Source organism: Cydia strobilella, chromosome 17 (genome assembly GCF_947568885.1).
Source record: "Cydia strobilella chromosome 17, ilCydStro3.1, whole genome shotgun sequence".
Lineage (NCBI taxonomy): Eukaryota > Metazoa > Arthropoda > Insecta > Lepidoptera > Tortricidae > Cydia > Cydia strobilella.
The window spans coordinates 13096321-13122720 of record NC_086057.1 but is presented as its reverse complement, the minus strand read 5'-3'; the positions used below and the strand labels follow the sequence as shown (position 1 = coordinate 13122720).

At 37.2% G+C, this 26400-nt stretch overlaps 1 protein-coding gene across 1 annotated transcript in view; it reads left to right on the top strand.

Moving 5' to 3' along the window:
• LOC134749024 (organic cation transporter protein-like) overlaps positions 1–19570 on the top strand; it is a 49740-nt gene extending 30170 nt beyond the window's left edge. The window contains exons 4-7 of the mRNA XM_063683916.1: positions 8037–8226; positions 9036–9478; positions 12284–12462; positions 15420–19570. Coding sequence (XP_063539986.1) covers positions 8037–8226; positions 9036–9478; positions 12284–12462; positions 15420–15611 — 1004 coding nt within the window. The 3' untranslated portion in view covers positions 15612–19570. The remainder of the gene's footprint in view (positions 1–8036; positions 8227–9035; positions 9479–12283; positions 12463–15419) is intronic.
• The last annotated feature ends 6830 nt before the right edge of the window (positions 19571–26400 follow it).

Sequence of the window (26400 nt, the reverse complement as noted above, 5' to 3'; positions counted from 1 at the left end):
GGCAGCTTGACTTCATTGGCGATGCTTTAGGTTGTTTTCATACCTAAACTAAACTTATTTACATACAAGATATATACAGTGGTACTAAGTAAACGAAATTAATAACTAGCTTAAATCAAAAATAGGCCCTTGAGGCATTGTACCAAGGATGCTGGCGGCATTAAATAAAATAATAATCAACATATATATGAAGTTTTTTTAAAATATGTACATACCTACTTACTAAACTGGTTATCAATCCTTTCCAATGTGTTTTCGAGGACAAATCATAGCAAAATATACGCAAATAAGGAAGAATGAAAATGAAATAGCAGAGGTCAGTGAATGCGGACGTTAGCAATGTCTTGTTATTAATGTAAATATGTTAATACGCATCTGCAAAAAGTAGTTCTGATAATAAAGAAGTAAAAAATTGTTATGAGTATTAAAACGAAATCAATGCGAATTTCAATTAGTTAGATGAGTTTCGACTATAAGCCGATTAATTTGAATAGTACGAGTAATTTGTTAAGGGGAAATATGAGCTGACATTTATTGAAAAACGCAATGTATATTGTTATATGAATAAATTACTATGACTATGACTATGACCTCGTCTTTGTGTTTTCATGGACTATGTACGAAATATCATTTGATATTTATCTACCAGTCGCTTTTCGGTGAAGGATCACTCGTGCGTCTGTCTGTCTGCCTGTCCGTCTGTCACAGCCTATTTCCTCCGAAACTACTGGACCAAGTTAGTTAAAGTTAGGTTCACATATGTAAGTTTGTGACCCAAAGACGGATATGTAACGTAAACAAATCAATTTTAAACATGGGGCCACTTTTGGGGGGTAAACAAGAATATTAAAAAAGTAAGTTTTTCAAATTATATCGTGTTACATACTCATATCAAATAAAAGAGCGCATTATTAGAATCTCAAATAGAATTTTTTTATCATTTTAGGATAAAGAGTTTAGAAGTTATTTACTGGGTCTAAAATTTTGAAAAAAAAATACAAAATAGTTCTTTACCTATAGATGACAGGAAAACCTATTAGAAAAGTCGGACTTAATTAACCATTTTTTGATCCAACCCCTACGGGTTTTTTAAAGACATTTCACTCACATTTCACATAAAAAATACATTGTTAAAAATTGTGTAAGGTACGGAAATTAGCGTGCAGTCGGCGTGCAGTTCCCATACAAAGTGCAGTCGGGTTGCAGTCCGTCTGTATCGGCCCTTAGGCCCGGGGGTCGATTCTAATTAAGCAATTTGTTTAGATTTTGAACTGGTTCTGATAAGACCATGACGATTGTCTTGGTTGTCACGACTTTCACTTTATTTCGCATGCACAAATCAGCGTGAGAAGGTCGTATCAAAATAAATCGAAACCGTAACAAATTGACCAAATTGTTAAATCAGGAGAAGAAAAGGGCTCCCAATGTTTCACATTATTGAACGTTCTCAGCGCACCATATACTCAACTAACTACTTTATTTAATAAGTACCTACAGGTATTTACGCGGCATGTTTGTAAAATTATATAAGTACTGAAGAATTTTGCAATGTTCTGAAGGTTTAAATTAGACTACCCGTTGGGCTGCTCCAGATACGAACAAGATCAAGAACGAAATATAATGTTTTAATATTTTACAAATAATTTTATTTGCAGAAAAAGGGTACAATAAGTGTATTAAAATAAACCTACGAAAAAGTAAAACTAAATGACAACTAATACAAAATTACCCCCCACTCTGATTATCCCCCGGACCAGATGTGCCAAATGTTTTAATTAAATCTAGTTTAATAATAATAAGCTTAGCAATCCAATAAGTACCCAGACTTGGCTCACGAGATGCTGAGGAAAGACCGTCTGCTGGTCACATGAACATGTGAACGTCAGCTGCCGCTCCGTTGGTGGGTTGAAGAATGGCAGCAAATAAAGTCTATAAAAAAAATATTGGCATCGCCTCCCGCTTGATACTTTGTCAGCACCGCACCGCATCCGCATCATTGTCCCGATAGTTGTTTCAGCGAACGGTCTAATAGCGAAGAGTCTCGACCAACACCTTAAGAGACTCGCTAGATGGTTGGATCAAGGGTCAGATGCAGAAAGCGGTGGTCTTGGACACGGCGCGGATAGTCCGCTGGTTCCTCTCTCTGCGGCCCTGACCACCGGCAGCTGGGCCCTGCCCCGCTGCTGGCGGCACCCTAGGTTAAGTATTTTATAATGTGTTTATATATTTTTTGTAATGTTTTGTAAGTGTTTTTATATTGTACTTTTATACTCACATTGTAAAACCCTAACCTAAGACCCAAGTTAAATAAAGGAGATAATGAGGCCTTAGCAACAACCTTACTTTCCGCTTCGTTAATTAAGCCTATCCGGCAGCGGCACTCGGCTGTTTTTGTCACTTCCGGTTCGCTCTAGGTCCACTTTCTTATTACTGTGTCTGCATGACTTACTTTTGTGTAAAAAGATTTTAAGGAAATGTAAATTTTTGTAATAGTTACTTTTAAATAGAAATGCCCTTGGCCCATATTGAAGTACCTATCTATAGTGTTTTTATGCAAACTACACGCGGATATATTAAATATTAAAAGCGAGCTCCTGACGACACTCCTCGGTACGGAGTTGTCGAGCGTTTTTCAACTTAAAATACGTGAGTGACCCGTTTTAATATATTTACATAATATGTCTGTGTCTCACGGAAGTTTTGTTCTTAAAATTTATTGTTCAAATTACACGCAGGTTTTTCACTTTTTTGCCAAATGACATAAGTTACTTATATATAATAAAAAAAACATATTTTGAACTGACGATAAAAAAAATACGGTTTGCTTGTGATAGCACTGATTAATTAATAAAATTAGTCCGTTTGCCGCCCGCGCCTTATGCGATGATCATATCATAATTATTTGATCATACGCGCCCTGTCATTTAAGTCATTCATTAAAATGTAATAATTTTATGGTAGTTACAACATTTATTATATTGGACAAAATATTAAGTAAAAAAACAACTTCATCGTTTCATGACACTTGCCCGAGTTTAATGACCCCGATTTAAGTTAACAGTTAAGATTCAAGAACTAGAAGCGGTATTCGACTTTACTTTTTGACAGCTTGTGATATACATGAAAAATGAAAAATGAAATGAAAAAGCATTTATTGGTTACAATATTGTGTACAGCAAATTATGGTTGGAATCTCCAAGTAAGTAAAATTATACTTGTGGCAGGAGATCCCGCTCTTCCTACCAGAGTTACATACAAAGTAACCGAACAAATACTTAAAATGAATATCTTACAAACTAAACTAAAATTAATTAAAGCTAAGATGTGTGTGTGTGTGTGTGTGTGTGTGTGTGTGTGTGTGTGTGTGTGTGTGTGTGTGTGTGTGTGTGTGTGTGTGTGTGTGTGTGTGTGTGTGTGTGTGTGTGTGTGTGTGTGTGTGTGTGAGTGTGCATGTTTGTAGTTGTGTGGGGTGTAAACACATATATATTTATTATTTATTTTTATTTATTATTTATTGTCTTTGTAAAAGTGCTTCTGTTTCCTCGTAGTCTAATTTTTTAATCCATTCGACTATAGCTTTTTTACAACTGTATAAGTGCAAAGGGTATATAGAAATAATAAATAAATATAAATATAAAAATAGAAATAATTTATAATTTTATTTATGTGATTATATAGGTGAACAGACTGGCTTGTAAATTGTCTTCTGGCATAAACAGATTTAGTAGGTGGCTTAGAAATTACATTTGTTTTCCTTCTCCGCGTTACTGTGAGGGGTTTAAATTTTATTGTTTTATGTAGCTTTAGTAGTGTAAATAGAATATAAAGTTTCCTCATAGTAAGTAGATCACAATCCTTGTACAGTTCAGTGGTTGGGTATCTGTAAGGTTTGGAGTATATAACTTTAAGAAGGCATCTTTGACCCCTTTCAGCATCAATGAATTTGGTCTTGTTTGTTCCGCCCCATACTGGGATACAATAAGTCATAACGGACTGGGCTAGAGTTAAATATAGTTGTTTAAGTAAAGCTTTAGCCGCGACATGCTTAAGTATTTTAAATATCCAGACTAACTTTCGAATCCGACCAGCTATAAACTCAATATGCGGATGCCACGAGAGCCTCTGATCTAGCATTATTCCTAAATACCTAGTGCTGCTTACTCTTTTTATTTCGTTACACTTACAATCTAAAGTATTTTGAGGGTTACAAGTGTGTATTTTTAATTTAAGAGTATCAGGTGGTTGTGTGTTTTTATACTTTGTGAAGCATATATAATTTGTTTTGGTAATATTTAGTGTTAGAAGGTTAGCATTCAACCATGAAAATATATGCTGAAGACCTTGTTCAGCTCTATCAAAAACGCCAGCCCAGGTACTATCGTTAAAAATAACCACAGTGTCATCCGCGTAAGAGAAAATCTCTCCTCCGTCAATGCCAAGATTCGACAAATCGTTGATATATGTTAGAAACATAGTTGGGCCTAGCACACTTCCCTGAGGGACGCCATACGTGATATCACTCTTTGTACTAACATGATGTCCAATCTTAACAATTTGGCAGCGACCGCGGAGGTAGTTATCCAAGAGCTGTAGAGGTTTCCCTCTTATACCTATGGTCTCCAGCTTTCGAACAAGAATGGAGTGAGAGACGGTGTCAAAGGCCTTTTTTAAATCAAGGAAGACAGCCAAACATTTACGGCCCATGTCCACTTGCTTGGTGATTGAGGTAGTGAGGGCTAGTATAGCATCCTCTGTACATTTCCCGTGTCTAAATCCGTACTGAGAGTCGGACAGAATTTCGAATTTATTTAGATAGTTAGTAATTCGAACGTTAATCAATTTTTCTAAAATTTTGGATATAGGTGATAATACAGAAATTGGTCTCATACCTAATACACATAATTCCTTTTTTTTCAAAAGTCCAGTCCAACACTAGGTGTTTCGAATTCGAATATCTTACTGTCAGTCCAACTGAAGCCATATATAGTCGGCGTCACTGGTACTATGAAAATAAAATACAAAAGATAGCATGAGGCGGCTAAAGTTTAAAAAAACCATACACTTTTCCTATCACAATCATCTTCCTCGCGTTGTGCCGGCATTTTTGCCAGAGCTCATGGGAGCCTGGGGTCCGCTTGGCAACTAATCCCAAGAATTGGCGTAGGCACTAGTTTTTGTCTAGGCCTTATTGGGATCAGTTCGGTTTCCTCACGATGTTTTCCTTCACCGCAAAGCGACTGGTAAATATCAAATGTTATTTCGTAGGTACATAAGTTCCGAAAAACTCATTGGTACGTGCCGGAGTTTGAACCCGCGACCTCCGGATTGCAAGTCGCACGCTCTTACCGCTAAGCCACCAGCGCTTCGCTCTTTTCCTATCACAATGAGGTTCCAATAATTAAGTTTTAAAACACCTTGTGTTATGCGTGACATTTCAAAAACAAAGTATTTAACACAAAGTATCATATCGGCCACCAAATTTTTTAAACGAAGGATGTCATGAGCTATGATGAAGCCAAGTCAAATAAACCGTTTACAAGTAAACTGCAAAAAATTAAGTGCACTGGCTTTCCAATAATTGTTCTAGATTCTTGAACTTGCCTCATGGCGACAGGGCGTTAAGCTCGATATAAATAGCCACTTAATTACAAGTACGTGGCCGTAAGGGTCTGTTTAATGGCCTACCTGTATTATTAGTCCATCTAAATATGTAGATCGATCCCCATTCCCCTACTCTAGTTAAAAAGATTGAAAAGATTTGATAAACTCATAATGACTATTATCAATTAATGCCATCTTATTCAGAGGCTCAGAGCACAGGCCCCGTAGACAATATGCCAAACGTTAACGTTACGTAGCGAACGATACGCAACTGTCACTTTCACACTAATATGGAAGAGTGATAGAGAGACACAAAGCGATTCGATAGCGAAGCGCAAACGATCGTCACCTTGGCTAGGCCGCCAGGTTCTTCTAAGAGCAGAACTCAGTGTAGTTTATTCGTTTTCTATTTAATTATTATTAATTAAAAAAACGCTGGGGTACGCTGGTTCGATTCCAGCTCTGGACACTGGAGGCTGTGGTAATTTTTTCCTTCGTATATGACATTTATTTCAGTTTATAGTTTAAATAGTAGTGTGTCTACTTGAAAAACCACAAATTAAAATATTTTCATAGAAAATAATTTAATTTGTTCTTAGAGTATTATTAATTAAATTTTTTCCGCAATTTGTAAACAGCTAAGTGAAAATAACCTCTTTACATACATATTTAGCTGCAAATGATTCTTTGATTTTAAAATAATATAAAATATAGGTATGTGTAGGTACAGTCGCCATCAGATATATAGGAGCGGCCAAGGTGCTCACAAATATCCGAACACGGCGAAGGCGCTACAGTGCGTGTTCAGATATTTTTGAGCACCTTGACCGCTCCGATCTATATCTGATGGCGACTGTTACTAAGTAATAATAAAGTATTATGTTTCCTTGAAAGCACGTTTTAGTTATATGACTTGTGTTTATCTTATACCTTGAAACGAGCAATTCTTGTATATATTTATATATTTTGCGGATCTCGGAAACGGCTCTAACGATTTCGATGAAATTTGCTAAATGGGGGTTTTCGAGGGCGAAAAATCGATCTAGTATTTATATGTTTTCCGAGCGAAGCTTGGTTTCTAGATATTGTATATTTATCTGACTTAATTTGTTAACACTTTCAGAATTCTAAGGATGCCCATAAGTATTGTTGAATAAAGAAAGACAGTCATATTATCATATAGACTTTACTTAGTTCGAGACTCCAAAAGATTTTCAAGTAAATGTCATTGCATGGCACTGACAACATGTACAGTCGAAGGCAAAAATATCGATCCAGACAAATGGCTCAAAAATATGTGAACACGACTTTATTGCCTAAGGTGTATGAGCGTACACATATTTTTGAAACTGGGAATGTATATATATATATGCCCTTGACTATACGAAAGCAAAATACTTACCGTCCTGAGTATCATGAATTAGTAATACTTAATAGCGTGCTAATAGAGAAGCTTACTAAACATAAAACTAAGAGATAAAATAAGACTAGATGCTATAAGGAACAAAACTGGAATTACAGATATCACTTATTGCATTAAAAAACTAAAATGGAGGTGGGCAGGCCATATGATTAGAAGTAGTAAGGATAAATGGTCTAGGCAAGTAACAGAGTGGTGCCCGAGACAATTCAAAAGAAAAAAAGGGAGACAACGAAGTAGATGGGAAGACGATATAAAGAAAATAGCGGGAATTACTTGGAAAAGACAAGCGCTGAATCGCATTCAGTGGCGTACTCTAGGGGAGGCCTATGCTGGACAGCAAGACAATCTTCACGTACCGGTGTCAAATAAATAAATAAGATTATTGTAACTATATTTAAAGAATGATTGTAAATAAAGGCTATTATTATTATTATTATTATTAATAGCGTGCTAATACATTTTTAGAGGTTAACAAGGATCCTTGCTAAAATAAAATGACTGCTTATGGCAATTAACCTTTGGATATTAAATATTGACAATAACAATAATATTGTTTACCGTATTTATATGTGTGATATTGAAGGTCATTCTTTCATAGCCTCGCAGCCGCTAAGTTCTTAACTTCCAGACCAGTCTATTCTCTTTAGATACCTCAACTACATCCATGCCAAATTTAATGAAAATTTTAATAAGCACCTAATTGACTCTTAAGGATGACTCACGTTAGACCGGGCCGTGACCGGGCCGGAGCTTCCGGTGCTTCGTTTTCTATGGAAAGCATCACGTGATCACCTGTCATATCATAGAAAAGTAAGCGCCGGAAGCTCCGGCCCGGTCACCAGTCATCCTTTAGATCTCGCTCCGTCAATTATTGGTAGTTCACCCCAAACTATGTTTCTGCCAAATTTCAATAAAAATTAGTTTCTCATACAAATATGTATTAAAGTGCCTAGTCAACAATAAGACCTCGGACCTCTTTGATCAGTTAATAAATGGTTAAAATTGTCCTCAGCCCTGGAGTTAGTGGGTCCAAAAGGCCGTGTCCTCGTGAGTCTCCTCTTCAATACCATGTTCATCCTCGGCGGCGTAACCGTGACTCTCCTCTCCCTGTGGCTGCAGAACTGGAGATATCTGCTCTTCATAATCTACACGCCTGCTGTCTTCGTGTTCCTCTATATGTGGATGCTGACCGAAAGCTTCAGGTACTGTAACGTCATGTTTATCCTTGGAGGCGTGGCCGTTATCCTCTTCATGTGGCTATAAAATATGTGAATGCTGACTGAAAGCTTCAGGCAATTTATCGTCATGTTCATCCTGGGAGGCGTGACCGTTATCCTCTTCCTGTGGCTACAGAATTGGAAATATCTGATCTTCATCATCTACACGCCGGCCGTCTTCGTGTTCCTCTATATGTGGATGCTGACTGAAAGCTTCAGGTACTTTAAAATCATGTTCATCTTCGGAAGCGTGACCGTGTCTCTCTCCTTGTGACTGCAGAACTGGAGATTTCTTCTCTTCAACATCTATACTCCCATAATTAATGTCATTACCGGGTCTAACGCGATTAAATTTCATTATTTTACCTTTTTTCCGACGTTTCAACTAGGTTGCACTAGATGTGGTCACGAAAGACTGACGTCCCAGCAAATGCACAAAACAATTAAATAATTATGTGTACAAAACGCGAGTTTAAAGTGTTATATGTATACTGCCACCCCAACAGGCAGTAAGTGCCCCAACTACCCACATTAGGGCATCGACTTTACATATTATGTCTCTTAAGTCTTGATCCATTACCCACATTAGGGCATCGACTGATCCATTCCGATCATAAAATTGTAATGCCATTAATGTTGAGCATCAAGAGTGTTACTGACTTTAACTATCAGCACTAAATTCCAGGAACTTTGTTACCTTTGGCTAAGAAGCTTAAAGTTTTTAATTTATTTTGTTACCGAACAGCAAACGCGTCTTAAATTGATAATAATGAAAATATAAATTGTTCATCCAGGTGGTTCTTCAGTAAGGGACGCTACGATGAGGGCCTCAAAGTCTTAAGCAAAGCGGAAAAAATGAACAACGTCGTGGTACCCAAAGAACATTACGACCAAGTCGAAAAGCAAGCAATTCAGCAAAGAGACGCAAGAAAGTGCGAGAACATAGCTAGCAACCAATCGTCGTTCAAGCAGATTCTGACTTCCAGTATGATTTGGAAGAGAGTTTTCACCGTATCGTTCCTCTGGACATGCTCTACTTTGGTCTACTATGGCTTGTCTATAAACGCCATAGAACTGTCTGGGAACAGCTATTTGAACTATATTGTGGTGATTGTGATCGAGGCGCCAGCAAATGTCTGCAAACTTATATTGTTGGATAGATATGGAAGGAAGAAGGTGATTGCTGTCGCGTTCTTCTTGACAGCTCTGATATTGATCAACTACGGATTCGTCCCTGGTAAGTTCAAATCATCAGTTATTTCATAGAATTTAGAGCGGTGTTAGTAATTTGGAACGAGTATGGATTATTTTAATTAATTGGATTGGACCGCTTTTCTTGGTGGAATATTTGGTAAATACATAGAGTTCCCTATTCTATACAACACACACAAGCGTAATTCCACCGTATGTCTTAAAAAGCTTGCCCTGGATTACGAAAATGTACCTATGGTATTTTCAAACCCAACGGAAAATTACATAAACACATTTTTTCGGGACAAGTTGTGATTTAGTATTTATCCCTCTTCAAACCAGTCAAATGTTATCACAATTCAATTAAAGAAAACCGGACAAGTGCGAGTCGGACTCACCCACCGAGGGTTCCGTACTTTTTAGTATTTGTTGTTATAGCGGCAACAGAAATACATCATCTGTGAAAATTTCAACTAGCTATCACGGTTCATGAGATACAGCCTGGTGACAGACAGACGGACAGAGGAGTCTTAGTAATAGGGTCCCGTTTTGGTACAGAACCCTTAAAACGCCCATCCTATTAAAAAAAATATTGACATCGAAATTTATTTTTTTTCATCCAGAGGCCGTGAGTTCAAGTCCCACCCAAGGCAGTAATTTTTCCACTTTTAAATTTATTCTAAGCTTAATAGCATCGATCGCAGACGTTTCTGCTTGTTAAAAATTCATTTAGAATGGGTAGCACATCGTAACTGGTGAATTTCCAATATGACTTGGAACTCCGGTGGCCGTTTAAGAAGTGTAACACTCTTACGGTAGATGTCGCTAGGGTCCCCAGACCCATATAGTGGGAAGATTTGCTGACTACGGATGAGGTCTTGGTGGCTCAGTTGGCAGAGCGCTGGAGTATCTATCCAGAGGCCGTGAGTTCAAGTCTCACCCAAGGCAGTAATTTTTCCACTTTTAAATTTATTTAAGCTTAATAGCATCGATCGCAGACGTTTCTGCTTGTTAAAAATTAATCGAAAATAATATTTGCCGGCTATGGGCTCAACGTAAGCTCAAGGTCAATTTGTCAATTTTAACATCGCAAAGGTAATAAAACAACCATGATATCCAGAAACAACCGAGATACCATCGTCGAATTAAACATAATAAGCGCCTCCAAAACATGTTGACTACATACTTTGAATTATTGATGTTTTCCTGTAAGCGAAACTGAAAAAAAGCGCAAGTTTTTATCCTTCGGCTAACATTGGAGTGCATTGACTTGTATCTTAAAACCTGACATAATGGTTTTGGTTAATGGTTGCGTACTGGATATCGTTAGTCGGGTTCTTTTATAAAATAAAATATTTTTAACGAGGTAGCAGTACCTATTCATCTTCTCCCTTTAAAAATAATTCCTAAAGGCATAGGAACTATTTTATTAATATTCCCTATAGGTATAGGAACTACTATTAAATTAAATAGTGAGATATTTAATATTTACAAGGGTAATTGATCTTTTCCCCAATGTATTGGTAAAGTCACAACATTGGTAATAAAAAACATACAATATACGTATATTTGTAAATAAATAAAAATCTATTAAGGCACCTTAAAATATTTAATTAAAATACACATATGCTAATGGCCACCTTGATTTTATTGACAATGGACAAGTGACAAACACTCGTACCTACGTCAGTAAAAATATATCAGTTTTATAGAGCATTCATAATATCTCAAAATAAAATTGTAGTATTACCGTAATTTTCGGACGAGTCCCTAAAACAATGACGTGACGTTAATGTTGTCTTGTTAATTTTGCTAACCGGCTCGGCCAAGAACTTAAAAAAACTTAAAAATTGTGGTCAACCAACTATTTAACTCAACACGTATTTTCGCCAGACTGCCAGTACCTAATAAGTTAAATTATTATACCTACTACGATGTAATTGAAGACTTGATAAGTACAGTACACTGTATTTTGATTTAAGATTTATGTGTTTACTGATTAATAATTAATAATCATACCAAACTAAACTTCACGCAATTTCGTGTCCATGTTTTCACGCAGCACATAAAATACTTTCATAAATACTTTTATTTATTTCATGAGGTACTTATGAATGAATCGGTTTTACCTATAATCTTTGTTACACTCATTGTTGAACATAAGCACAGAATAAGTAATAGTATTGTCATACAGAACGGCCACGCACCGCCCCGCCCCGACTCGAATTACCTCGCCCCGCGACAGCATTGACGGCCGTTTGCCGGCCGCTCAGTACTATTTTTAAGCAACTTACTCACACTATGACAGAGGACGCGTGTACAGACGTGCCGTTCACACATAGAAACGCAAGTGATTTTTGATGTATAGCGTGTCCGCCCTGTAGCATAAGCTTATCGTTTTCTCTTTCGGTGTGGTTAGTAGTAGTAGTAGTAGTAAAACTCTTTATTGTACAAAAAGAAACATAAAAGACGAGAAAAACGCATCATTTAGCACCTTTACAATTTCCACAATCTAAGTTCTTTAATTTTGGAACGCCTATGACCTATCTGGAGTTGCTTATGATTGGTTTTAAGAATATATCTCACATTTCAGCTGGCATGTGGTCCCTGGTGTTCTACCTAGCGTGTCCGCCCTGTAGCATAAGCTTATCGTTTTCTCTTTCGGTGTGGTTAGTAGTAGTAGTAGTAGTAGTAAAACTCTTTATTGTACAAAAAGAAACATAAAAGACGAGAAAAACGCATCATTTAGCACCTTTACAATTTCCACAATCTAAGTTCTTTAATTTTGGAACGCCTATGACCTATCTGGAGTTGCTTATGATTGGTTTTAAGAATATATCTCACATTTCAGCTGGCATGTGGTCCCTGGTGTTCTACCTGGGCGGCAAGTTCTTCATAACCCTCGCCTACAACTCTCTGTACGTGTTCGCGGCTGAAGTGTTCCCAACCAACTACCGGACTACGCTTCTCGCGCTGTGTTCAACCATAGGGAGGACCGGGTCCGCTGTTGCTCCTATGACGCCACTTCTGGTAAGATATTGTAGTTTTTTTGATTGACACTGACATATTCAATAACAGTTTTGAATGATTCACGATTAGTTTCACTAGACTTATATAGACCGTGATTACCTTTTGTACTATTTTTGAGCTCCCGATATTTCGACTCAGTTACATGCATCTAGTTCACGGGTTTTTGGTCCCATAGTAAAAGTTGCTCAGTATAATCCCAAAATCTCCCTGGCACAAATCTGCACACAGCTATCCTTGTTATCCTATCAATGATTACAAACGGAATACAATTAAGAGATTCTTCAAGATAATCGATTTAGCAACACGTTTGACACGATGAGGTTACGAAACGTCGTGTTCGCGGTCAAATCCCACTTTGTTTAATGATCTAAGTGCTAGACAAAACTCTTGGAGCCATTATACATTATCCGACACGATATCAGCGTCGGACCCGGCGTCGTAACGACATAAAAGCAGCAACAGATGATTTAAATTCCACACCCTACACCGACGGAGCTTGCCTGATGTCCATTATTGCCATTGATATTGATGTCTACTTCGATACAGATCAATATCGGGTTAAGCCCCTGGGTGTCTATAATATAATAGGCAAATAATAGGCACTATCTCTTTTCACCTGATCGTCGGTCTATCTTGTCAGCTTTCCAGTACTAGTTATATATATATACATATATATACATACACATATCTTACATCAGACACTCGCAAGTAAGCGAGCCAAGCGTCATCAGCGCGACAACTGTTCGCCACGGGCACACTACACCTGCCTGTCTTGCGGTCGTGGTTTCCGCTCCCGTCTTGGCTTACACAGCCATGTGAAACGTTGTCACCCTAACTGACACTGTTTGTATAGTCTGCAATAGACTGAAAGGCTTATGATGATGATGTCATCGTATCGTATCGGAAAATGTAAAAGGGCTCACTTTTGCCAACGACATAGTGATTACAGAATTTACAGATGTTAAATTTGTTTGTTCGCAACACTGTTTATGTTTCATCGAAATCTTGATATTTGTGTTCGACTGAACTTGAGTTTGATTCTAAACTCAATTTAGCATTTTCCATTTGAATTTGAAGGCGGAGCCAATTTGCGATTAGGTAAGCGCGCCGTTTTTGATGTAATGTTTTACTAACGAGTTTGTTTTAACATGCTGATTTGAGTTCAATTCCGAGGACTGCTTGAGATTAATATTGTTTTAAGAGCTATGTTGATCGCCGACTTTCTTGACAAGTATTTTTTTAATGGTGTAAAATTTAAATCTTGTTTTGTTCAGCGTAAATTTTTATGTCACAAAAAAACTTTAAAAAAACTAAACATAGGTAAAGTATTACATTATTCCAGGGGCCTGGAAGAATATAGAGGTTAGACTTCTAAGACATGCTTATGGCTTTTGTTTTTTTATTAAATAATTCGCATGTGTACCGAAACCGAACAAAACCGCATAAATACCTACCCACTATTAGCGGGCTCAAATAGAAGAACACCATATTAACCCTTAGCGAATTAATGAGAACGTCATTTTCTAGTCTCAATAACATTCCTACAACATAATTATTTGTGCGTCACAAATAATCATAATATGCCATGCCTTGCGTTGAGAAATCAGTGCCAATGCCCTTCATGACACGCCCTTTAAACAGTATGACGCAGTTTCCTTGACCCAGCGAACCTATACAGTTCCCACGCTAATCATAATCACCTCATGATTATTTAGTCAAATGCTAAGATGATCATAATGAGTAATTATTTACTATCCAAGGCAATACCTACTTCGCCTTTTTACCACAACCTAACTTTTTATTAGCTACTATGTAGTTAAATTCTTCGTTTAGCAATGTTTTAGCTAGTTATGTTAACCAAGTAATTGAGTACGACCACAAGTACCACAACACTAACTTCAAGACAAGCTTATTTAATTTTTTCCCAAAATCGTCTCGATATGTAGTTTCCCAATTCAATGAATTTGAATACTATTAGGTAGCTAATAGCTAGCTAATATTATTACCTATTTAGTGCAGCAAGGTATGGTAAACATAAATTCGTCAGATCACCTGTCTATCCGGTTCGAAGGACCAAGACAAAATTGCGATTACTTTTATAAATTGTAAAAAAAATTTTTTTTAAAATTAAAACTGTTTATTTCAAAAAAAAAATTACAAAATTTACTCTTAGACTTAGCCTAATCTACACTAATAGATTGTACGCTAAGTATGGTCTTATTTCTTATTTCTCTTATGGTCTTATTTCTTCTGTAAATGATGTACGATAGTAAAAAATCATGTTTTCTTCTACATCTACGCCTATTAATAATAATTAATGGTTATGAAGAAGAGTAGGATAGTTTTTATCGATCAATATCATCATTTTCCCACGCAAACGAAGTCGAGTGCAGAAGCTAGTTGGAGATAAGTAGCATTGTATTACAATGATATTCATTCTGATTTACCTATTGCATTACACAAAACACAACCCTTATTGAGCTTACTGTCTGTGGGGCTTAGTCAATTGTGTAATAATTTCCCATTGTACAATTGTGTAGGTCACCCACCATGCATGGGGGCCATGCAGGGCTCGATTGTACTCGCTAAATCAAACTACTTTTACTATGGGAGTAATGGGACCAACTCCGAAATCGCGAAAAATTTTTTTAGCTTTCCATAGAACATCGACTTCTGATCAGCCAAAATGTATGAAAAAGCCAATATTTTTGCGGGATTTCGGAGTTGGTCCCATAATAAAAGCAGCTCAGTGTAACGAGTAGAATCGAGCCCAGTAGGCCGAGCACATGATTGTCGCGACGCGAGATAGACTACCCGTCTTTTACTAACTGTATGAATTAAAGGGGGACGGGTAGTCTATGTCGCAGCGAGATACTCTCGCGCCAATCATGTGCTCGGCTGCATTAAATACCCCATGTATTTATTAATTGTATATTTACGGCCGCTTTGATTTCCAGGCGCGTGTGTACGAGTACCTGCCTACTATAGTGTTCGGGGTAATGGCGGCCATGTCTGGCCTCCTGGTCCTCACATTACCGGAAACCAACAACCAGAAACTGCCGGACTCGCTCAAGGAGGCACAGGATCAGGATAGAAAAGACGTGCCGGAGGATCGAGATGTTCGGGAAACTAGTAAAACTAGGTTATAACTTAGCGTAACTAGTATAGATAATTTGGTCCCTTAGGTAGAGGGTACATAAGTACTTTGATTTCCGCGGCTATCGTGACTGCAGTTAATAATGACTAACTGCTAGTAATTTAGGTTTGTTCTACTTTTTTTTTTGATTTGGCATTGGCACAATTGATTTTTTATCCCTAAGTTAGGTAAATACATTGAAACCTGTACCTAAACAAATAGTAAAAATAACTTTAGCAACCACGTTGAACGTAGAAGTTGCTAATATCTCATACAAATATACTGGTGCTAGAATGCGAGGACCTTCTCGATCATATCATGATTTGACATTGTCTTCGGTTACCGCGATAGTTACTCATGAAATAAAACTATGAAAACGGATTATATCGCGTATATTGAATTTATAATACATTCCGACGTTTAATATACGCGATATAATCCGTTTTCATAACCTTACCTAAATGTTGATATGTAGATTCAATAATTAGTAAGTTCAATCATTATCACCTTAGGCCCATTTTTCTGGAATGGTATCAAACAAAAATAATATAAAGCCTGACCAGTAATATATGATCATTGTCAAAAGGGCGCTGTTATAGTATGAAAAAATTAGTTCTAGTAAAATTCCGCAACATGGCGCGTGATCATATATTCCTGGTCTGGCTTTAATATGTATTATTAGTCCATGAACGAGGCTCCAAATCTCGAACTCAAACTCTCTATTAGATTAACATTACTGTCAGATCGTATGGGTTTCATGACAACACACAAATAATAAGTGAATTTTCAAGAAAAGAGCTTTTTATTGTGTTTTCTGCGGCGTTCTTTCCATAAAGAAGTAAAGTTTCCCGATCGTACCGTTATTACCGTACCGTATTTACCGTCCTTTTTTTGTAAATGTAATTTACAAAATGTAATTGATTCAACGGTACATCATGATAAAATTAATCCAATAGTCACCTACATGATATTATTTAGTTAATCCAATTCGGAAAAAAAAGTTATACTTAAATTATTAAACTGTGTAAATTATTATTTATTTATTACGATAAAGGTATTGAAATAACAACAAATAATAATATAATTATTATTGTATAATTAATTATTATATCAAATCAGTGTATCATCATTTGGAAGATTTAAGCAATTTTAACGTGCGTCGGCATAACTGTTCCTAGCAAAAGCATTTTCATTTATACATTGCCATGACTCGCAAATAATAAATATACAATTTTTCACTTACCTACATATAAACCGTATAACGTATAACGTTGTTAAACGGAGCTCAAAATCGTACCTATTGTATAAACAATGATTTTTTAAGACATTTAAGGGCAGGTATGCCTTGGCGGATATGGAACAATTTGGCTCGACCTTTATGTACGTAACTCATCGTGTATCCATTATCATTTACGAAGACGGGACTTAATCGCGAAAATTAAGTTTTAAAATTATCTACTTTCCTAGTTTTCCCTGGTGTGGAAAATGTTGAATTTGATAAACAAGACCAATAAAATTGCGCGTAGTTCGAGCAACTCGCGCAGCTAGAAGTTGTTGATGTAAACTTTATCTAGTCTTCTCTGAGACCACAAAGACAACGCCGTTCTCGAAACGTCGAAGGCAATTTAAAAATATAAAATTATCCCGTTTTCGTAACTAATAATGTGTGATAATCGTTAAAGTATTAATCAGTGTCACCCTGTAACTATGTATTTAAATATATTTTACTTCAGAACTTCGACTAGTAATATAGCACAAATTGGCCGGGCAAAACTTGCCTTAAGACAGTGTTATCTTTTGGTTACCTACGCCATTTGACTTTCAGGTTGTGATATAGAATAAGTTTTAATTTAGAAATAAGAATAGATTAGTAGTGTTTGAATGCTTATTTAATTGTAGTTTAAAATAATAATATTTTTTCTTAGATTCACAAGGGCTGGCGCCGATTGTCTCTAAAAATGTTGATATATAAAAAATCTAGAATTAGTATTTTATAATTATATAATCTTTGTAATGTGTAAATTATGTGTTAATATGTCTTATCCTTAACAAACGACAGTTTATTTTATGTTGTCATTGTTTTTTAAATACATAGCAAAAACGTATAACCTACAGTCGGGTGTCTATTGCGGCAGCGTTTCTGCTGCATCATGAAGACAGACGATGTACCTTTCAATCTTCTTAATAAATTGGGTCGCGGTTGCTGCCTTATTGCTGACACAATTAGAACGTTCAATCTCTTAGTCAACTTTTTTAAATTAGATCCGATCTCGGATTCGATGTCGGGCCCAAGCAAGTACACTAACATTTGTCCCAAGGAACCAAGGACAACCCATCGGGCCTCTTGCCGTCATCCCTGGTAATGCCATTCGGCTCAAGAAGAGCGGGCACGTTAATGGTGGCAAGAGACCAACGCGATGTCTTGAAAAACGTCCTACACTTTTTTGACTAGATATACTCTTATAATCCATGGTGTCCCAGTCGGTCTAAATTTTGTTTACATTTCAAATATTGTTAATGATGTTCTGATATTTCGTGAAACGGAAAACGACCGTTGCAAGAGTCATCGGGCCCGACGTCGGCTTCTAATCGCAAATACCCGGCGGCCTTGTGGATCCATTAAGCGCTTTATGCCTACATAATACCTAATAAGAAAATTGACACTGACAGCATTGGCATATTGGCAACGTCAACCCTACAGCAGTAACGATGCAGCTGCAACGCTGCTGCGGTCCAGTGGCGTAGCTAGGCGTGGGCGAAGTGGGCCGTCACCCACGGCCTCGCGCTCCAAGGGGGGCCTCGCGCGAGGCCCCTTCGGGCACAGTGAAACTAAAGGGCCTCGCAGATGCGATTTCGCCCACGGCTAGATTAGTTCACGCTACGCCACTGCTGCGGTCGCTATCGATATGTACCCTTAGCACAAATTAGTCGCAGCTAAACCTTAAACCACGCTATACACGCTACACGCTATAGTCAGTTATAATAGGCTTTTGCCTTCTGAGTGAAATTAGTATTTTGAAGACACAAGTACAATAAATCATGGTATACAAATGACTTTAGTTATAATAAACTGTGTAAGTATTGACTTATTATAACTGTATATTCTTGAGTAGTAGTGTTTTGTTAAAGTAGGTAATTGACCTTTTTTCCTTTAGTGGTTGGATTGCAAAAACTACTCTTTGTAAATTGTTAAAAGTTGGTGTTAGTTTGTAAGCCTTGGACTTACCTTCCACATATCAAATTATAAACTGTCTACAATTTGAATTGGCTAAACACGTGATAGAGAGGTGCTAACTTCAGCTCAAATACATGTGTACCTAATCGTATTGTTTACCTGCTGTAACGGTAAAACTAGTAGATGATGCCACCGACAGACAGACATTGGCGTTAAAAATCTAGGTAGACGAATCATAGTAGGTATAGTAGAAAAGTAAAATCAATCAAAAGTAAGACGAAAATTTAAAAAATACAGGAAAATGCCTAGGTTACGAAATATTTTTGTGTGTGAAAATTTTGGCAAATGAAACATCGGACAACAGTTGCGTTAGGATCTGGGCCCGCTTACATATTGACTATTCTACTATACTATTACTTATTTTGTGCTAGTGTTTAATGCGAATTCATATAGGTATTTATCACTAAACGCAAACAGCAAACTTAACACTAATCAATGTGGAAATAAAGTTTAATGTTTGATGTGACTGTGTACTTAAGGCAGAATAGGTATTCGACATGTATTTATGACTTTATGATGACAATCATACACAGGGTCTATAAAACCGTTTTTATAAAAAGTGAAGATGTTAACCAAGTTAGAAAGTAGCACTTCTTGGAACTAAGGTGCTAAAACCTTTCGTAGACTGTTTGTTAGTAACTATAGGTATTATTGTAGATGTAATAAATTATAAAACACCAACCATGTGAGCTAACATTTGTCGCACAAACATTGTTCAACAAAATAAACAACATATACCTATTTAAAGTAATTTTTTTCATTGCAACACGCCGCCATATATCTCCGGAAATGTGCATTTTTCATAAACCGAAATAGAACATTTTAAAAGCATCACGTACGGATTTTAATTTGGAAAAAGTCCGCGTAAAAAGTGACGTATTAAACAAAACGGCTAAGCGTGAGTCGTGTCTACAAACCTCGAGGACTCTATTCTGTCCCACCAGTGTTTTTTCAATGTCACTTAGATACTGTCGTTATGAATGTTAGGATAGGAGGTAGTAGGTATCGTGTGCGAATTAAGTATCTAATAATGACATAGTGAAACTAGAAACAGCCTATACAATATATTATAAGCAGTAATATAAGGGGTTTTGGTTGCCACTCGGGGTGAATGACCTAAATAACTGCCTTATATGTTATGAATATGTTATCTACAATAAAAAAACATTTTTTCGAAGGTATCGCGGGCTTGAAGGCGTAATCATATTGACTTGATATACCGCGGTGTGGCATCCAAAAACCCGATCACTGAATTTATAACAATATTTTAAGTTTCACTTTCTCCTTCTTCTCTCCTCTTAATTTTAGTAGTCACTCTCCCGGTTATAAAATTATCCTAAAAATTACGGCCTATCGTTTTGCTCACGGGACCCTAAAAATCCTCCCTTTTGCGTTCACAGTTTGTGTAGCGCGTTCTGAACGTGATCCCATTTCCCAGGACGTGACCGGCTGGACTTAATATTATAAATAAATAAACGCGTAAGTGTCCGCGAACTGTGGCGCTGTTTTGTTTTTGATAGACTACTGATATGCCATCGAAATGTTTCAAAAGTTGTGAAATTTCCACCTAGGAATGTCCTGAAATACCTATCCAGAACTTTTCCAACTTTTTAGAAACATTTCCCTACTTGCTTATCTGTAGTATAGGCAGACAGAAAAACAATTAATTCCAGCTTTAATAATTAGTCATACGAGTGACAAATTCCTGTAGCGGATCAGTTTAAACTTCAAAATGATGTTATGACATGCATCCTTTAGGCGGGCCAGGACAGATTCGTATTAAATCAGTTGAGGTTTAGGCCTTAATCTGAGTAAGTACGGCTTTAAGGTTGCCAGTTTCTATTTAATTCGGATTCTAAATAGGTTTGATTATATTATGAATAGGGCATTTTCTAAGTTACCCAAGTTCCTAAAATGTTAGGTTCTAACGGTTAATCTCAAATTCCTAGCACTTCACATTTTCATTATGCCGAATTCTGAGTAGGACAGAAAATTACATATCCAGAATCTTAGTATGTGTATTTTATTCATGTGTTTGTAGGCTCTAACTAAGAGTGAACAGAGTATAAACCTTTCTTACCTAAAACCCCAGTAAATGTTATCAGTTAAGTAAATCTGTATTAAAATTATAGTTGTATTATTGTAACATCTCCAGGAAATATGTGACAAAACTCGGCGGGTCAAAAGGCAGGCGTTAAGCTGGTAAAACAATTTGCAAGTTCCTGCAACGAATCCCCAACATTTCGGTTGAATACATGAATACATTACACGGGGTGGCAAAGGATCTTTAAGACAGAAAGCAATTTATACGTGAGCAATACCATGCGTCTTATTTCCTGAAGCATTTGACTCAAAAATTACAGCGAAATCATATTGCTTTCGTGCGCTCGCTTGCTCCAATACGTAGCCTTATGTAAGTGCGAGCGCAACGTATTGATATCAATTGTGGATTGATACAATATTGCTATTGAATTATTCTTTCTGAATAAGGCTCCCATGACTAACATGACTTACGACATTTTTCTTATGGGGAGCTCACATATTGAACGTTAAGAGATCGAAAATTTAACCTTGCAATGTAATGAATTAAGTGAATATTTGAATTTAGTATTATTAAGAAACGTTAAGTATATCAAAAGTTACCGATCAAGTTTACTACTTACTTTACGGTTTACTTTAAGGTTTAAGGTTTATAGGGATTCCCATAGGAGTAAGTTTTTGCCTCATTCACTCTTTGACCTTACATCCCTTTGACTATCTTTGGGTGTTCGATTTAATGTTCTCGAAAAGGGTATCACACTTGATTTCCTTATGTAAATATAAAAAGATTTCGTGCCAGTACGTTATGTTTTGGTGTTGACAGCTTCATCCAATATAGGTATAGGTAGGTGTTTAGGATGTGCGGGTATAGTAAAAACAAGTTTCTATTTTTAGGACCAGTTATAAAGAAAGAATACCATTCTGCACTACACTGTTTCTGTTTAGTCCTATAATGTTTCGCTGGTAGTGGTAGAGAATGCCTTAAAGCGTTAAATCCGCTTTTTATTCTTTTTTTGTTAAATTGTGCAATAATGTATAAATAAATAAATTTAAATTTACAGAAACTAAGCCTTGTTATGCATTTATTTTTATTCATGATTGTTTGACGGTAAGAACGATGCCCATAACTGGCTTAGTGTTCAACACTAGGTTACGTTAATAACATTCTAGGTGTTATTGTCCGATTCCGGTGTCGACATAGTCATAAACTAGCGGGCATCGTCAGCTATTCGGAGGCGGCTTAGGACACGTCCACGCCTGTATATATATGCCTTCGCATTGCAATGCGAATGAGACAATAAATCTTAGTCGGATGCTCCATTCCCATTGTCAATGTTGCCAGTGTAAAGAATAAAAAATTTAAATTTCTTTTTCTACATTGACAACTTCAAAATATTTAGATCAGTACAGTTTCACTCACTATTATTTTTACCGTACCGTACCGAGCCGTACTAATCTATATATTTTGAAATATGTCTCACGATAGTTTAATTTCTATTATTGAAAACTTCATCGAAAAAAAATCGGATTCCATATAAGTAGGTTTATATTAAAATGCATATTTGTAAGTATTTTACATACCTATGTAAAAGTAGTTTATGTAGTTTTACGTAAGGAACTTTAACAAAATTAAGTAATATGAAGGCATTCATGAAGGTGCCAATGTCCCACAAATTCAGCACCGGAAACAGGCGGGGCGTTAAACCAACGTCAGGTATAAATTGGCAACAAGCTGGCAACACCGCAGTGATAAGCACGTGGCGCGATATCCAATCTAAATTGTAGCCATACGTTACAGCTGTCGCCGTACCTGACCCAAGGTGCTGAATGTATCACATTCCCTATTGTAGTGGCGAGTTTGGAGATCTCAATCTCTTCTGGCTAAATATAAAACAAAAACATCGAACCTGATCGAATGGTAGATTATGGCAACTCCTAAAATGATTGAAACGAGTATAAAAATCATTTTTCACCACACCAGCTGTCCCACAGTGGATAAAAGTTGCATTTTATCCACATGTGGGGCAAAGTTAGCTAGTAGAATTGACTTTTAAATGATGATTTTTAATGATAAATATTTAATGACGTTCATTTGGGTTTCATTTGGTTTTATTTTGTTTGAAATCTTACAGTTAATATTTTCTTTGTGTGGTGAAAATTTTTGTTTCACTCGGGGGCAAAATTGGTTTAGATAATCCTCGTGCTTTGAAGCCCTCGCAACGCTCAAGATTCCATTTTTTTAACTACTCGTCGCTACGCTCGTGATTAAATTATGGAATCTTTCGCTTGCTCGGGTATCCATATTAGCACGAGCTGAAACAGCAACTTTGCCCACTTGTAAAACAAATAACTATTCCTTGATTGTAGGTTTGGATACCTAGCGTCAGCGTTTCTAAGCTGAATGGAGGGTTTACTAATGTATTGCCAAAAATCGTTTCCCAAAGTATTACTTCCCAAACTATTTTACGCAAATTATCATTTGGCAAAATTTCATTTCGCAAATTATCATTTGGCAAAATTTCATTTCGCAAATTTTCATAATCCAACCTAACCTAACCCAACCTAGTACGTCATTTTCATTTCGCAAGTATGGGGATGGCGGAAGTATTGGGAAATGAAATGGTTGCGAAGTAAAAAACTTGCTAAAATTTCATTTGGGAAATGAAACTAATGCCATAAGTTTGTTGGGAAGTGAAATTTGGCGAAAAATATTTTGGCTAAACGGCGGTATCCCTGAATGGAGAACACTGGTTGTAAGTTTGTAACATTTTTCGTTTAGGTATAAGTATGTTTTGTTAAGGCCTAGGACTACTATGGTGAGCGCCCCCTTAAAGACTTAAAAAGATATGGGTTACCACATTGAACCTGCAAATAATTAAGTATGTAAGTACGAAGTGGATAAGTGGGATAAATCCATACTTAATATTATAAATGCGAAAGTCTGTCTGTGTCTGTCTGTCTGTGTGTTCCCTCTTCACGCTTAAACCGCTGAATCGATTTAGATGAAATTTGGCATAGAGATAGGTTGAGTCCCTGAGAAGGACATAGGATAGTTTTTATCTCGAAAATCATCCCTTAAGAAAGTGAAAAGCGGGGTGGAATTGAGATAATTAATGAACTGCCTGCTAATTTGTGTGCATAATATGCTCAAATTGAATGATTGCTATGAGAATTTTTCCAGGCGCTATACTTACTTTACTTTACTTGCTTACTTTAGCTGCTGTTACTAAGTCCACGCAGACGAAGTCGCGGGCAAAAGCTATTATTTATATGTCAGACATAAACGCAATCATAAGTACTACCTAATACTCGACACTCGACCTTATGTCTTCGCAATAATGTTTACGAATATTTACTGAACAGTGTCGACGATTGTACTGAACTCCCTGTCAATTGTATGCAGAGCCCCGTAATGTGAGGACAAGCAATTAGGAAACCACAGTATTGACGCGTAAACGCCGAACAACAGTGGATTTGAGCTCGCAAAGAGAATCAAACGATTAGTACGAGCCCGGCCGTGGCAGAGCTATCGTGCAAACACCGTACCGTGCAACCACAGATTACACTGATGTGGATCCGCGGCATCCGCGCGCCATTATGGTGTGTGAGCAAGACGCAGCGATGTCCCGAAGAGCTTGCGGATCCGCATCCGATGTGAAGATCGCCTTAAATTAGTATAGTTCACTTTAAACCAAAGATGAGGGAGCGTAGAGGAGCGACGGCCTACGCCGTAGTCCGCGTCCGCGAGGCATAGAGGAAGGGTGGGTAAATCTATATTTGCATCCACACCGCAATTAACTAGAGCAATTAACAGAGGGCCAACCGCGGACCACGTTCGACGTGTTGCCTCCTGTCACACTTACGTACGAATTTACAAGTGGGACAGAGAGGCAACACGTCAAACGTGGTTCGCGATAGGCCCTCAGTAACTATATAGGTAAAGATAAAGTTACCTAATGTTACCATGTTACACAGTGTTGCTCCAAAAAAGTAAACTGCAATGTGGATGCACCTTATGTTAAATACGGCGCAGTTAGTTTATCATAGTAAACTCTATGACTGTGAGTCAGAATGGATGTGAAAGTTTGAGAGTGGTGTATCCTCCGCTCTACAGTATTATGTAATCCGTGTCCCAACCTGCATAGAATTATACCGTTAACAGTGCACCCGTGGACAAGGATATCGACATACAATAATACCCTTTTATTGTGGTATCTCAATTTCGAATTACATTTTGAACATGACGACGGGTCGTTATGAATATTAACCCTATTCATCACCATCACTGTTTTAGAAATAGAATGGTGATAATTGCCGTGCCTAGAAAATAGTGTGTATTCTAGTGAATAGAAAAGTTTTAAATAAGAAAAAACTAAAATCAAGAGAGAGAGCTACTCCTAAAATCAGATTCCGTAAAACACCCATAATAGTCCAAAGGCTCCCAGCTATGGTTCAAAATCAAATCGAATAACTTATTTTATTTAGGTGGGATTATTATTAGAATAAAGTAGTTCTATACGACTCGCTGCTGGTGTGCTGAGCCAAGACTTTTATTGGGGAAGTGGGCAGGCGTTTGAGAGAGAGTGGTCATGCATGATCATGAATTCATGATCATGACCCTCGCTCCGGGTCTTTCCTTATGCGAAGGTCAACAAAAAATCGCAAGTTTATGCATCGCGGTTCAACGTGGCAACGCGGCGAGCGTGCTGGGTTCCTTTGCATCTTGAAGGGCGCGGGGCGAATTTTGCGAATAGTTTTGTGTTTGTTAGTATCAAGTTAGTATTTAGTTAAGGTTACGATTTTTGTAACTTCTGTCCTATGGCTAAATATTTAGTATTACGCCTTGACCTTGTGGACCATAGTCATGGTAGTACGTACCTACTTGGGTGGTTTTACGGTTCATATTTTTTATTGTATAAACCCGGTTTTCTATTTGTATAAACCCGGCAATTTAGAACCAGTACCAGTAGCCTACACCTGTGTTTACCGTCGGAATCCGCTGCCAGACGCGGTCGCCCATTAATTCCCGGCGCTGATTCACGAGGAATGCTTAATTACTACACCACTTACAGATGACTCGCCTGATTCATGGCCGCCATATTGGATGTCGTGACGGACGACGCGATTTGCGACCAATAATAATAACAGAGGTTCTTGAAACTGATGGCTCCGCCATTTTTAAAAATATCCAAAAAACTGAATGAAAAGGTTCTTTATAATTAAATATAGTTATCGAACTTGCCCACTAAATTTCAGGAGAAGGTTCAGAAATGTCAAATGTAGCCTGTGGAAGAGAACAACCGGACAGCCGGACATGCATTTTTGCCCAAGCCGAAACGGAGACCTGCGCTCTCGCTCGGTCAATAATGTGTTTACTCTAAAACGCCGAATTGAATTAAATAGTAAAATTGTTTTACATTGCGTTTATTTTATTATGTAGGCGCACAAAATATACTCGTACAATATGGACGTACAAGTTGAAATTTGGCATAGAGATAGTTTGTCCCGGGGAAGGACATAGGATAGT